General features: G+C 42.7%; 1 protein-coding gene across 1 annotated transcript in view; it reads left to right on the top strand.

Moving 5' to 3' along the window:
* Window positions 1-475: 475 nt before the first annotated feature.
* Window positions 476-16,070, top strand: part of LOC137241726 (uncharacterized) — a 30,141-nt gene continuing 14,546 nt past the window's right edge. The window contains exons 1-3 of the mRNA XM_067769176.1: window positions 476-543; window positions 7,434-7,601; window positions 9,752-9,844. Coding sequence (XP_067625277.1) covers window positions 476-543; window positions 7,434-7,601; window positions 9,752-9,844 — 329 coding nt within the window. The remainder of the gene's footprint in view (window positions 544-7,433; window positions 7,602-9,751; window positions 9,845-16,070) is intronic.

The following is a 16,070-nucleotide window of genomic DNA, read 5'->3' as shown; positions in this document are numbered from 1 at the left end:
GTCACCCTTGAACACAGCTGTATCGCACGGAGGAAGACGCATATTGTGGGTTCGGGTGGTTGGAGCTTCAGTCTCCTTGGTGCCCTTGGATAACTTGTCAGAAAACTTACCCATTGCAGTCAAGCATCGTACATACGATTGGTATGACAATTTTTATTTCTTTTTAATTGAAGAAAGTTCTTTTGCTTGCAGCCCCTGAGTTGAGGAGGTAGCTTCTTCTTTTCCCACATAATTTTAAATTCACCCTGCTGAATACTGAGGGAGATTATGAAGTGGCCAACTTTGGGTTGATCATTGAAATCCGTTCGAATTCCAAGATCGCTTCTGCTTTTTGTATGAAAGATTCCATTTTTGTATATAAATTTAGAAAATAAGGCAATTTAATGTGTACTTTAAATTTAATTTGCAAAAAAAATAGCAGCCACCTATATGACCCAAGAACGCAAATTAATTAACACCGTAATAAATAAAAAAAATGTTTACCAATGCATGCGAATGGCATTTGGCGATAACAACAATATTCACACAGCACGCCAACTCACAGTAAATGGCAAACTGAAGTACCCAATTGGCGGTTCATTTCTCACTCGCATCATAGCAGAAGCAGTATAAAAGAGAATGCATTTACTGTTGTCACTTCATTTATCGCAGGTCGCCTTGGCCACGCCACTGGCACGCGCTCCGTTGCCCTACTGTTGTCGTCGCTATCCTACGCCGTTGCGCCGCCGCTAAGACGACCGTCAGCCGCCCGCTATCCTACCGCCGTTGCGCCGCTACTCCGACGACCGTTGGCCGCCCGCTATCCTACCGAGGGTTGCGGCGCTGCTACGACGACCTTTAGCCGCCGCTACCGTATCACCGTCCATCCAGCTCGCTGGTGCCGTCACTGCGTCCCTACCGCAACATCCATACGTCCGCTAATACTATCCGCCGCCCAGCCACCGTGCTAATCCCGCCACTACGCCCATATCACTGCACCAATCCGTCCGCTAATACTCAGCCCTATTCTTGAATCCATCGTATACTCGATTTTCGTAAATTCTACGAAAGTACGTTTACTGAATCCATCGTAAGTTCGAAATTCGTAGAAAGCCTTCACTGATCACACTCGAACTGTGAAATCGTAGAGTTTCGTACAAATTTTCTACGACGCGTATCAGTTTGCGGGAAAAAGTAAAATCATTAAAAATTCAGAATAAAAAGGCATATTAAACAAATAAAATATAAGTATTGTAACGAATTTGCTGCAAATTCCTCTTATTTGCCCTTTTGCTAGGTTCGTATCGCTAAGCTGTTGAATAAATAACTCCAATATTGAATAATGGAAAAATGGCATTTATTAAAATACTTCACAATAACACTCAAACTGTGCAACGAATAGCTTAATAACCAAACTGATAGCTCAAATGAAACTCCACTATTCAAAATAATACTGCTATTGCTCGCTAGATATCGTCTTAGTCGTAACTGCTTGACAACTCAAATCAAACTCAAACCCTCGACTTTACTGTCGCGCCTTTTATACTTTTTGATTTCTAATTGCATACTTCTAGGCTTTTCCATTCCAGAACTTACTAGTTTGTTTCGGCTACAAAATCGCCAGCCACAACTACGTGCACAAATTATTGCCCTCTCTTGTGACAACTCAGATAGATATATGCATGTGTTTGTGCATTGCCGCTCCACTGCTCGTATACGGACATCTGTGTAGACGCAATTATTTATTCGTTTATGTAGATACATAATGATTGAATTATTGATGAGAATGTTTGTAGTTTACAGTCTCTCGAGTACACATAGGCGTATAAGTAAATGCATCTGTGTGTGACATCTCTCTGGGCTGCCTTATATATGTGTATACTTGATTTGATTATTGACGTAAATACTGCTTAGCATGGCCTTAGTGATGGTATAGCTTAGTGATGCTAATATCCGTGACACTGCCCTCCACCTAAGTCTGATCGTCCCGATCAGACAAATCTCTTGATCTAAACGCTGCTAATCTTTCCAAATGAACCACTTTCATTTTGGTTCGTGGTTTGGTAGTGGTTTGTATACGGTACACTACATCGTTGATCCGTTTTACAACTTTGTATGGGCCTTCCCAGTTACACTGCAATTTCGGGGACAAACTTTTTTTCGTTGTGGGTTGTATAGCAGCACCAAATCTCCTTCCTGAAACCCTTCCGAATTAATTGCTTTATCGTACCTCGCTTTCATCTTGTCACTCATAATCTTTGCTCGTTGCCTTACCAGATCGTGTATCTCTCTCAGCTCTTCTTCCAAGACATCAGTGGATTTCTTGACATTCCTCTCCGCATCGGCATCTATCCCATACTTCAAATCAGCTGGCAGTCGAAGTTCATTGCCAAAAATTACCTTTGCGGGAGTTTGGCCCGTTGTGTCATGTACTGCCGATCGGTAGGCCATCAAGAATAATGATATGTGTGTATCCCAGTCCTTATGGTACTTGTCTACTACTTTTCTTAAATGCTCCTGCAATGTTCTATTGAAACGTTCCACCATATCATCGGACTGAGGATGCAATGCAGTTGTCCGTGTTTTTCGAATGCCCAACTTCTTGCATATTTCTTGGAACACAGCTGATTCAAAATTCCTGCCTTGGTCAGAATGTAACTCCATTGGTACACCATACCTTGCAACCCATTCGTTTTTAACCACTTCTGCTACTGTTTCTGCTTCTTGGTTTGGGATTGGGTATACCTCTGGCCATTTACTGAAATAATCCATAACCACCAGTACGTATTTGTTTCCGCGGTTGCTAGTAGGAAATGGACCTGCGACATCCATGGCGATCCTTTCAAAGGTGCACCTGAAATATACTGCTTCACCTGGCCATGACTTCGGGTTTTTGGCCCTTTCGCTCTGTTGCATACCTCGCAATTGGCAATCCACTCGGTGACCGACTGACGGCAACCAACCCAATAGAATCTCTGCTTAATTTTCTCCAGTGTCTTCGTGATTCCAAGACGACCTCCACTTGGACCATTGTGCAGCTCGCTGAGCACGTCAGGAATCCTCTTTCTGGGAACAACTATCAGTTTCTTCTTGCATTGACCATCCTCACTCTCCCATACTCGATGCAAGTAACCGGATATCAATTCTAAACTGTTCCACTGTGCCCAATATGACTTCGCAATGGGACTCTCTGCTGACATCTCCTCTCTGCTTGGTCTTTCGTTTCGTTCTAGCCCTTGCATAACATGTGACAGATCTGTATCTTCTAGCTGACACTTCCTTAGTTGTTCCTTGTCCCATTCATCCGTACACGTTATAGTCATTAGCCGGACATCTATAATGTCTTCTGACACGGAATCGCTTGGCCGTAGATGTATTTGTGAAAATGTTTAATGCACTCTACCAATGCCAACAGCTCTCTCCGCGTAAACCAGTAGTTCCTCTCTGATTTTCCAATCGAACGGCTGTAATATGCAACTACCTTTTCCTGTCCATCGACCAGTTGTGATAAAACGCCTCCTATAGCATATCCACTCGCATCTGTATCTAGAATAAATGTTGCTCCTGGAATCGGTTATGCTAACATTGGGGCAGTGCACAAACGCTCCTTCAATGTTTGGAAAGCCACTTCTTGCTCCTTCTTCCATTCAAAAGCTTTATTTTTTCTTGTAAGCTCATGGAGGCTATGGGCTACGCTGGAAAAATTTGGTACAAATCGGCGGTAATATGTGCACAGCCCAAGAAAACTTCTCAATTCATGTAGGTTCTGTGGTATTGGCCAATCCTTTATAGCCTCTATCTTTTCGTTCGCAGTGCAGATGCCCTCTGTCGTTACCTTGTGACCCAAATAATTTACTTCCTTTTTAAACAGCGCACACTTTTTGGGACTTAACTTCAGACCAGCGCCAGCTATTCTCTGGAAAACTTCCTCCAAGTTCTTAAGATGTTCATCAAAATTCTTGCCCAATACGATGATGTCGTCCAGGTACACCAAGCATGTTTTCCAATGTAGTCCTTTCAGTACCTGGTCCATGAGTCTCTCAAAAGTAGCTGGTGCATTACAAAGTCCAAAAGGCATCACTGTAAATTGCCAAAGACCATCACCCACACTGAAGGCTGTTTTCTCTTTATCTTCTTCCTTCACTTCAACTTGGCAGTAGCCGCTTTTCAAGTCCAGTGTGGAAAACCATTTCGTACCAGATATCGAGTCCAGAGTGTCGTCAATTCTGGGCAATGGGTAGCTATCCTTTTTCGTTACGTCATTCAACTTCCGGTAGTCCACACAAAACCTCATTTTTCCATCCTTCTTTTTTACAAGTACTACCGGTGAGCTCCATGGACTAGCTGATGGTTCGATGACGCCGCTGTCGCTCATTTCTTGAATGATTTGACTCACCACTTCCCGCTTCGCCAGTGGAACACTACGTGGAGCCTGACGGATCGGCCTCGCATCTCCAGTGTCAATTTGATGTTTCACAACGTTGGTGCGGCCTGGTTTAGAGTCATCCTGGTGAAATATGTTCGCGTACTGTAGGAGCAATTGTTTTGCCTTACTCTGATATGCTTCCTCTAGCCCCTGCGTCCATGCCGTGATGTCAATTGAAAGATCAGTATTACTAGCTGAAACGTGTTCCTGGAGCTGTTCACAGTTAATAACTACTTCAGCCTCTTGGCATCTTCCCAAAATAGCTCCTTTAGTCAGTTTGAGTGGTGACTTGAAATCATTGAGTACTCTTACCGGAATACGTCCATCTTGTTTTGTCATAGCCAGGGTTTTTCCTACAAGTATGTTTAGTGCTGATTTGTTTGCTGCTTCGACAACCCACAATTTGTTTGTCCCACAATCTCCATCATCCTTTGCCCAGATGACTGCTTCGGATTTTGGTGGTATTTGCTGACTCTCTTCCACCAGCACTCTTTTACTGCTGAAGCCTCTCTCGTAGCCGAAACTAAGTGGTACATCCATGTTTTATATCGCATCGTCTTGCTTTGCATGTCGATCTTGATGCCCTGGTGTCCTCTCCCGTGGCTGTACGTAACCTTGCTCCAAGCAATGGTCTTATCTTTTTGTTGACTAAATCCGCTCGAATGATGGAATGAGATGCACCCGTATCTAAAGTCAGTAAACGTTCCTTTCCGTCCACATGTCCTCCAACAGTAAGATTGCTCGATCTTATTCCAATCTGCGAGATAGAGATTATGGGGTATTCAGTTGCGGGAGCCAGCTGTCGCCCCTTGCGGCTGACTCGATTTAGTTTAACGATTGAGTGGTCTTGGAGATTTCCTCATAACCTTCTGCTCTGCGTTTACGACCACCCACATTGTTGGAGCTATTGGGACCGCTGCTGCAATGTCGTGCATTATGACCTGGGTTGCTGCACTTGAAACATTTAATAATTCCGGCATTTTTCTGTTGTGATCCCTTCAGTGCTTCCAAAATTGTGTCTACCCAATCTGGTCTTTCCACTTCCACACGATGAGCTTTGTATGCTGGTTTACTCAATAGTGAGGCCGTTTACTGAGTCAATGCATGCGATACCGTTTCAGAAAATGTCAGCTTTGGGTTTGCGTATGTAGCTCGCTTCGCTTCCACGTCCCGTATGCCATTTATGAAACTCTGGATTTTTACCCTCTCGGTGTATTCCACGGGTGCGTCCGCATTTGCGAGATGAGCCAACCTTTCAACATCCGAGGCAAACTCCTGCAAAGTTTCATCCGCTCTTTGGTGACGGTTTTGCAACTCAATTTGGAATATCTGTTTCCTATGCTCGCTTCCATAACGTCGTTCTACAGCAGCCATCAATGCTTCATAACTGTTCCGTTCGTACTCTGGAATCGTCTGTAAGATTTCCGCTGCAGGCCATTTCAATGCCACGAACAGTGCAGCAACTTTATCTTCCGCATTCCAGTTGTTCACTGCTGCGGTCTTCTCAAACTGTAGCTTAAAGACCTGGAAAGGAACAGAACCGTCAAAGGATGGTGTTTTTACCTTTGGATTACTCGCTGAAACTGCTGAACGATTTAATTGTAACTGCTCCATACGACCCTTCAAATCATCGACCTCTGCCTGAAATTGAGCGATTTTTGCATCCTGCGCTTCCAGTTTTGATGTTACCCTTGCTTCCTATGCTTCTAACTGTTATGCCACCTGCAATGATAAGCGCTCCTCTTGTTCTTCCATCTTTGATGTTATACGGGTTTCCTGCGATTCCAGTTGTGAAGCAATTTGTGTCGACATTTCTGAAATACGTGTTTCTTGTGCTTCAATCTTCGCTGTTATACGGTTCTCCTGCGATTCCAGCTGAGTTTCCATCTTGGATGTAATACCTGTCTTTTGCGATTCCAGTTGAGATGACATGTTGGTGGATATTTGTGATGACATTTCGGACATTTGTGCCGATATTGCAGCCAATATCATGTTCAGGTCTGTGTTCGTCATTGTCTGCTGTGTTTCTTCCATTTTTGTTATTTCCTCGCCATCAAGATGAAAGTCACACTCTTCCACATCAATTCCTTCTGCTTCCATTGCCTCTCGCAGCCGTGCCTGAAGTTCCAGTTTAACGCCGCTTGTATTCAATCCACGGCTCTGCAACTCCTTCTTTAGTTGCTGGATCTTCACTTCACTGAACTTTGCCATATCCTTGTTGTCGTCTGGAATTTATTCAACAATTCCTCTTCTGACACCAATTGTAACGAATTTGCTACAAATTCCTCTTATTTGCCCTTTTGCTAGGTTCGTATCGCTAAACTGTTGAATAAATAACTCCAATATTGAATAATGGAAAAATGGCATTTATTAAAATACTTCACAATAACACTCAAACTGTGCAACGAATAGCTTAATAACCAAACTGATAGCTCAAATGAAACTCCACTATTCAAAATAATACTGCTATTGCTCGCTAGATATCGTCTTAGTCGTAACTGCTTGACAACTCAAATCAAACTCAAACCCTCGCCTTTACTGTCGCGCCTTTTATACTTTTTGATTTCTAATTGCATACATCTAGGCTTTTCCATTCCAGAACTTACTAGTTTGTTTCGGCTACAAAATCGCCAGCCACAACTACGTGCACAAATTATTGCCCTCTCTTGTGACAACTCAGATAGATATATGCATGTGTTTGTGCATTGCCGCTCCACTGCTCGTATACGTCCATCTGTGTAGACGCAATTATTTATTCGTTTATGTAGATACATAATGATTGAATTATTGATGTGAATGTTTGTAGTTTACAGTCTCTCGAGTACACATAGGCGTATAAGTAAATGCATATGTGTGTGACATCTCTCTGGGCTGCCTTATATATGTGTATACTTGATTTGATTATTGACGTAAATACTGCTTAGCATGGCCTTAGTGATGGTATAGCTTAGTGATGCTAATATCCGTGACAGTATATTATAAAAAGTGATATGTATACTAATTTAATTACAATCTATTGTTATAATAGGTCAAAAATTGTCACAACTCACCAACAATGTTCCTGCTTACTTGACCTATTGCAGCAGCACCCTGAAATGGCGCTAGGCTTTACAAAGTACCCAACGGAGGAGGTTAACAAATTTTGGGGAAACATTGCAAATAGTATTGCGCCACCAACAAAAGATGCAACTATCTAGTAAGTAATGCTTTTGTAATACGTATGCATATCGGCAACTTAGCTTCACAGATTTGGAAGAAGGTTTAAAAGAATTAAATTAAAATTAAATTACTAAAATATTTATTTTAATTTTTAAGGGTCTTATAATAATGACAATTATTTGCAAAAACTATAAAACACGATTACACCCTGAAACCTACATTTTTCGTAGAACTCCCTTTTTACGCTACGTTTCTCTTCGTTGGTCATGTATAAGTATATCAATTGTGGTCATAGCCGCGTTTGGATAATTAGTAAGTCATCTTTCAAAACTTTGGAAAATGTGGTCTGACACATCGGAAAGCCAAATCTTTTCCAACTCCGTGCTGATAGCTACTTTCCGCAAAAAAAAAAGTTTTACCGATGCTAAGCTAGTTAGAGGCCTCATTGAACATGACCCACCGAACGGTGTACTTCTTTCATTTATAACATCGAGCACGTAGGTAAACGCAGCCTTGTTTAGGCGGAAAGTTTTTATAAAACACAATTTTTTAAAACCTTTATAAGTTCATTAAAACACGGATCCTTTCACATACATAGCCTCTTCTAATTTCAAGACTCCTCGTAATTTTTAAATCACGCCTTTCTTGCTCATTTTCTTCTAACAAAGCTGCAAATGATATGGAATCCATTTTAAGCACTAAACTTTTTTTAAATGATATAACGCAATTTTAAACTAAAATTTAAATTGAAATTTTTTATTTACAATATATTCGGTTTCACATGAGTTCAGTGATAGCAAATTCTTCGTATTCGTAGCGGAGGGTAGTATTCATAGATTTTCTACGATGGATTCAAGAATAGGGCTGACTGTCCGCCGTCCAGCCGCCGTGCTAATCCCGCCACTGCGCCAATCCGTCCGCTAATACTGTCCGCCGTCCGGCCGCCGCGAAGAATCACCATTATAATGCAAGCTGGTGGGGAAACCATTAGTTTTACGTTTTGAGTCAATAAAACGCCAGAACCCCGATGGGTTAGATTTAAGGTTATTTTCAATTTTATACATGTAATTCCGAAACAAAAAGCCATGGAGATAATCAAAATCCTTTCTGAAGCGAAGGAAATTAAGTTGGTTAGTCTCCAGATTACATTTTTTAACTTTTTTAATTCTTTATTTTTAAAATTCTTTAAATTACAAAGCCTAGAACAAAACCAAGGTGGTTAATTTCGGGTAATTAGTCTTTTAACAGGGGCATAGTAAGTTATGGCAAGATTTAAATTTTCTCGAAAAGTATTATATGCAACGGTCGGGCCGTTCAAGCCATTAAGAAATGCCCAGTCCATTGATTTTAAAAATTATTTAACGGTACATAACCCGCCTTCAAATAATCGCGTTCCTCCAAAACATTGGATTTTATAGTTTCGAAACTCTAAAATTGGGTCACAACTAAAATCCCTTTGTGATGCAAGCTGTTACTTAAAATTGGATGCAGACCCTCCTCGCAAGATAATTTTAAGTTACTGGATGTTTAGGCAGGATGCCTAACTTTTCCGCATCTGATTGCGACCCCCCCCCCCCCCCCCCCCCAATGCAACTCTGCAAATCGATACTCGATACTCGAATTAATTTATAACCACCCACACCATCACCCTCATGCATGTGCATGCATGTACATGCACGTGTATGTGTGCTTTTTGTCAGCACTCATGCATATGCATGTCGGGGTTGATGTGTGGGTGCCTTTCCCCTCTAAAACGGAGGATTTTGCGGGTCAACGGTTGTAGCTTGCTATACAACCGGCCTCTTTGATTTCAACAGCCAACGCGTACACATCTGCCGCCAGCGATCTCTGCCGTAGTCACATTTTCACAAGGTAATATATTTTCCTGTATATTTGTTAGCTACCCAATAAAACATATCATTATAACGAGAAATCTCGTATTCTCCTATTTTTATTTCCACACGCCATATTCCCATTGAGATCGACCCCGGTGCGCCCACCTCTCCAGGATTAGACGCACAGCGGCCGTACATTTGGTCCTTCTCCCCGAAAAAGGAACCACAGCGATATAAATTACAGTCCACAACATAAGACCATAGCTGACCGCACACATTTTAAGAATTCCTCACAAAATTCATCAGGAAAAGTATTTTGCCCACCAACAAAAAGTCTATTATTTAACACCAGCGTCAAAACACTGAGCAAGCGACAGCCAGCGGAAGCCACTGCAGCACACAAGCTACGTGCCACACCGGAATACAAATCACCAAAAAGTTCAAAGTAAGTGCAATATTTCTTGCCACATTTTTTTGGTTAAAAAATAATAAATAAAAAGTGCAAAAATCCATTTGAAGTGCCATAAGTGCTTGTAACTGACCGCGAAAAGTGTAAAAACCTGTGTAGTGCCAAAAAGAAAAATAGGTGCAAACGCGTTGCATTATTTATTTTTTATAACGTCGTTTAACATTCCTTGTGACTATCTGGTCTGTCCCCCCACCAGCGGTAAGGCTCTCCGGACACAGCACAAGGAAGAGGTGCACATAACCTCACATTCACATAAAAATCTCACGCCATACGGCTGTGGCAATTTTCATTTTCTTTTCAAGCACTTTAATTTTCACTAACTAAATCGACACAGTTTTTACAACAGTTTTCACTGAGTTTTGACACTTTTCGTCGAGTTGTTATATCAGCGCGCGCACTTATTTATAACAAATTTTAACGTTGAAGTGGCGAGTGGCCCCTTTAATTCCACAAAAGACGTTGTTGTTGCTCTCCCCTTCTCCCTGCTTTTCGGCACAAATAAGCTGCAAAGTCAGTGAAAAAATAAACAAATTGAAAGCGTTAAATAAAGAGTTTTTCTATATTTTAAGCATTGTTGGTTGGGTGATTCGCACAGGTTTTTTCAGTTTTACAACCCCTTTTAATTTGATCACAAATTTTAATCCATGAACATGGAATCATATATTAGATTGGCCGATCGAATAATCGAATTCGAGGCCGATTTTAATGACATCAATGCGGCTCTGCACACTGTACACACTCTTGCAATACAGCAAAAAGAGTTGCAAGCTAAGTTGGAAAAAGCAGAGAACGCCCTAGAGGAGTTGCTTGGCTCTGACACGCTCGACGCAAAGAAAATTGCAGCGGTCAAGATCAAGCATAAAGCGGCATATGCCGTATTCCTGAGATGCATGTCAAACATGGCTGAACTTCAAGCCAAATTGAAGGAGGAAAAAGATAGGGCAGTCAAACCTGAGGGAGAACGCGGGCGCGAACACAGTATCCGCCTGCCAGCTTGCGATACTGAGGTATTCAAGGGCGACTACCTATCTTGGCCAACGTTTCGTGACCTGTTCACGGCCATCTATAAAAATAACAGTCGCTTAAGCCCGGTAGAAAAGTTATTCCACCTTAACCAAAAAACCCAAGGTGAGGCAAAGGACATTGTCAAGAAATGTCCTTTGACAAATGAAGGCTTCGAAACAGCCTGGAAAAACCTATGTGAGAGATACGAGAATAAACGGATTCTCGTAAACTCACAACTACAAATTTTGTTTAATTTAAAAAAGATAGATAGTGAGTGCGGCAGCTCTATCAAAACCTTACAGCGCGACATAAATAATTGCTTGGCATCTTTAAAAACACATCAGATCGATGTTTCAAATTGGGATGCGATTATTACCTATTTATGTTCGACAAAATTACCTGAAAATACGTTGGCTCTATGGGAGCAGAGCATTGATCACAAGACGGACATATCCAAGTGGGAGGATATGGACAAATTCTTGTCAAATCGTTTCCAGACACTTGAAACCGTGTCTGGTTTTACAGGGAATGCCACTTCTAAAGTGCAAAAATCAAACACGTCGCGCCAGTCGACGGAAAACCCTACAAAAAGACTTGGTGCTTTTCAAACCAAAGTAACCAAGCAAACAACAAAATCAATATGTAAAATGTGCAAATCTACGGAGCACAGATTACGCAACTGTTCACGTTTTTGCGATTTAAATCCGGTAGAAAGGATTAAATTCGTCAAATCCACAAACGGCTGCCTGAATTGTTTATCCCCAGGACACACAGTGACGAGGTGCACCAGTTCGTACAACTGTTCCAAATGCCACTCTCGTCACCACACGCTCCTGCATGCGGACACACTTCAGCAACCGGCGGTACGAAATCCCTTCAAAGATGCGGATAATGCCCCATCAACTTCGGCACAGGCAAGGAAAAGGCAGGAATCGGGACAACCACCTTCCTCGGCGAATCAGAATGTCAAATCCTGCCCTGCCAATTCCAGCACAGGCGTGCTATTAGGAACTGCTCGCGTACACATTCACCATAATGGTACCGACTTCTCCGCGCGGGCATTAATTGATTCTGGGTCTGAATGTTCCTTTATAACTGAAAGACTGAAACGCAGAATCAATTTGCCAGCGAGGAAAATGCATGCCCATGTTTCAGGCATCACAAATGCGGTGTCAGCTCAGGTGAAAGAAGCATCCAACATCGAACTACGTTCACCAGTGGATCCCTGCTTCAGCCTGACTACACCCGTACTAGTTCTAACGAAACTCACTGGGAATCTTCCATCCTGCCATATCAACGCAATGACTATGCAGGCATTCCCAGACTTGATTTTGGCAGACAAGAGGTTCTACGTCAACGAAGACGTAGACCTCATACTTGGCGGAGACATATATCCCCACATTATAATGAGCGGTATAAAGAAGAATGTGCTAAACACACTCTTAGCCCAAGAGACAGTGTTCGGTTGGATACTAACCGGTCGTATCGAATCACCGAATCCAACGAAGAGCATTATGTCTTTTTACAACGAGGTTGCGTTAGACAATCAACTCAAAGCTTTCTGGGAGGTAGAAAATGTACCCAAAAATAAAATATTAAATGAGGATGAAAGGTACTGTGAACAAATATTTAAAGAAACAACGCAGCGAAGTGAGAATGGAAGGTACACCGTGTCACTACCATTCCGGCAGGATTACCCTAACAATATTAACTTAGGACCATCCCTGAAGCGTGCATGCTCTCAATTCTTCCGGAATGAGGGGCGGCTAATAAAAAACCCAGATTTAGGAAAAGAATATGTTCGAGTGTTGTCAGAATATGAAACGCTCGGACATATGAGAAAAATTGAAAAGAATATTCCATCCGACGATTCGGATAATTATTTCCTGCCCCACCACGCCGTTGTAAAAGCAGAAAGTACAACCACCAAGGTACGCGTAGTATTTAACGCCTCGAGCCCTACGGCCAACGGCAATAGCTTAAACGATATTCTCCTCCCAGGCCCAGTCCTACAAGCCGATCTACCCATACTTATCTTACGATGGAGACTATACCGCTTCGTATTCAATAGCGACATCGAAAAGATGTATCGACAAATTTGGGTGAACGAAAATCACACCAAATTTCAACGTATTGTGCATCGCACTTCCCCGAATGACCCTATTAGTCTTTACGAATTAAAGACGGTTACCTTCGGGGTGAATTGCGCTCCATATCTCGCGATAAGAACGCTCCTACAACTAGCAGACGACGTCTCAAACTCGCACCCTACAGCGGCTAGCATACTGCGAGAATACATGTATGTAGATGATGTGTTAGCGGGTGGACATACGATCACCTCGACTATTAAAGCCAGAGATGAAATTCGTCAAGTCCTACACTCAGCGGGCTTTCCACTTCGCAAATGGACATCCAATTCAGAGGACATTCTAAGGGACATCCCCAAAGCAGACCTACTCAATGAAAACTTCCTGGCATTCGAAGATACCAGTTCAGTGAAAGCGTTAGGCATTCGATGGAATGCCCTATCCGATTTATTTTATTTTCAAGCAGGGACGCTGGACAACCCGGAAAACATTACGAAGAGAGCGATACTATCAGCAATCGCCAAACTTTTCGATCCCTTAGGATGGCTGGCACCAATGGTCATTGTGGCAAAAATACTCATGCAGAGTATTTGGTTGGAAGGCACCGCTTGGGACGAACCAGTATCTACCAGTACGCTGGAACGATGGAAAACCTTCACCGACCAATACCATGAAATCGATAAAATCCGGATACCTAGATGGGTCAACTTTTCTCCAGGAACCGACATCGAGATCCATGGATTTTGTGACGCATCCGAGAAGGCTTATGCAGCAGTCATTTACATGCGTGTCAAAACGGATGATAATGTCTGCACAAACCTACTTCTAGCCAAAACCCGAGTAGCCCCAGTGAAAACTCTTTCTCTTCCACGATTGGAGCTTTGCGGAGCCGTGCTGTTAGCGGAAATCACCGAATCAATTCTCAGGAATCTCAAGTTGGGACCAGTGAAAGTGCACCTGTGGACGGATTCAACGATCGTCCTCGCATGGATAAGGAAACCGCCCTGTTCCTGGTCAACCTTCGTCGCACATCGGATCACCAAGATCATCGACATGGTCGGACATAGGGACTGGCTGCACGTGAACTCAGAGTCCAACCCAGCAGATTTAGGCAGCAGAGGATTACCTGCGTCTGAATTGGTCAACAATTCGTTGTGGTGGCAGGGACCTTCTTGGCTGCAAGAAGACACTTCCCAATGGCCAGCACAAGAAAGTGACTACATCACCTCCGTAGAGGAAAAGAGGGCAAAGACCTGCGCAACAACAACCGTCAATCCTACCGATATTCTTCAACGCTTTTCCGACCTACCTAGGGCTCTACGGGTCTTATCACACGTTATGAGGTTCTACCGAAGAACCCACCCCGAAACAAAAAATTCATTCCAGGTCATGCCGCACCTAATCTCCCCTGATGAAATTAAGGCCACTACACGACTTTTAATTAAAATCTATCAGAAACAACATTATAGTTCCGAATATAATTATCTAAAGGCCGGAAAACCAATTGCAAGTGCAATTCTCTCACTTAATCCCTATCTAGACCAACATGGCATCATTCGGGTAGGAGGGCGACTCGGGGCGTCAAAGGACTTAGCTTTTAATGAACGCCACCCAATCCTCCTTCCATACAACTGCAGGTTATCCCGTCTTACAGTCCTAATGTTTCATCAACAAAGTTTGCATGGGGAGAACCAACTCATGTTGCGTCTGATACGCACCCAATACTGGATACCTAACATCAAAACCATGATTAGGGCTACAATTCACAATTGCAAAGTTTGCACTGTACACCGAAAGCGTGCTCAGACCCAACTTATGGGTATTCTCCCTCGCGAACGCACGACATTCAGCCGTGCATTCACGAATACTGGAGTCGACTTTGCCGGACCCTTCGACATTAAAAGTTACCGCGGCAGAGGGTGTCGACTATCCAAAGGCTATGTCTGCCTTTTCGTGTGTTTTTCCACACGAGCGATTCATCTGGAGGCCACTACTGACCTCAGCACCCCATCATTTCTTGCGGCTTTTGCCCGTTTTATATCTAGACGCGGATGTCCCAAAAACGTCTACTCCGACAACGGTACAAACTTTGTCGGAGCTTCACGATCCCTACGATAGGATCGGAAATTCCCTATAGTCCTGACAAAGTCCCGAAATTACCCCGGCGGGATCCCGGACGATCCCGAAAACCATCCAGAAATGATCCCGGAAGGGTCTCCATATGACCCTTACGGGATTACAAATAAGGTGAAGCTAATTATAAAACCATGTTAACAAGGCAGCAGGCGCATTGGAGCTAATGAAAAGTTACATAGAAACATACAGGTAAAGCTAATAAAAGCGTGCTAATAAAAACAATTGAAGGAGGGCGGATGGCGGGAGTAAAAGGAGAGGACCACTGATCGTTCCTCCAAAATTGTCTAGATCTCGATCTGTATGTGCCAGATACCAAAAACTATTGATTTAGGAGAAAAGTTATATTGAGTTATAACAATTTATAGATTTTACACCAGAGGGTAGATAAAGGGGGGAGGGGCGGAGGGTGTCACTGCTTACTTTGTAAGCCCTCGACTTATTTGACCCCTTGAGTCTGTGATATTGGTGAAGGCCAGTATACGTAAAGTTATAATGTGTAAAAATTATCAAAAAGTAATTGCTCGAAGAGGTCGTGGAAACACCACCCCTCTTTCCATGTTCGAAAAAAATTTCGCTAGTAGACTACTGTCTGTGTCCCAAATTTCATCAAAATCCTTGTAGCCATTCTGGCGTGATTCAGTCGCAAAGACGAAAAAATATAATAATTAAATTATAACTGTTCCTAGGGGGCGGGGAACACGCCCCTTTTCAAAAATATATAGCTAGTAGATCCTTCTAGACTATTGGCTATATGTGTGCAAAATTTCATCCAAATCGGTCCAGCCGTTCTTGCGTGATTGAGTCACAAAGACAAACGTCTGGACAAACATCCAAACATCCAAACTTTCCCATTTATAATATATATTAGATTCTAGCGTCACCCCTGGTCCACCTTTATGGCGATATCTCGAAAAGCCGTCCACCTATAGAACTAAGGATCACTCCCTTTTAAAATACTCATTACCACCTTTCAT

Source organism: Eurosta solidaginis, chromosome 2 (assembly GCF_040869045.1).
Source record: "Eurosta solidaginis isolate ZX-2024a chromosome 2, ASM4086904v1, whole genome shotgun sequence".
NCBI lineage: Eukaryota > Metazoa > Arthropoda > Insecta > Diptera > Tephritidae > Eurosta > Eurosta solidaginis.
Note: the sequence above shows the minus strand (reverse complement) of the source record. Positions and strands in the feature narration are given on the sequence as shown.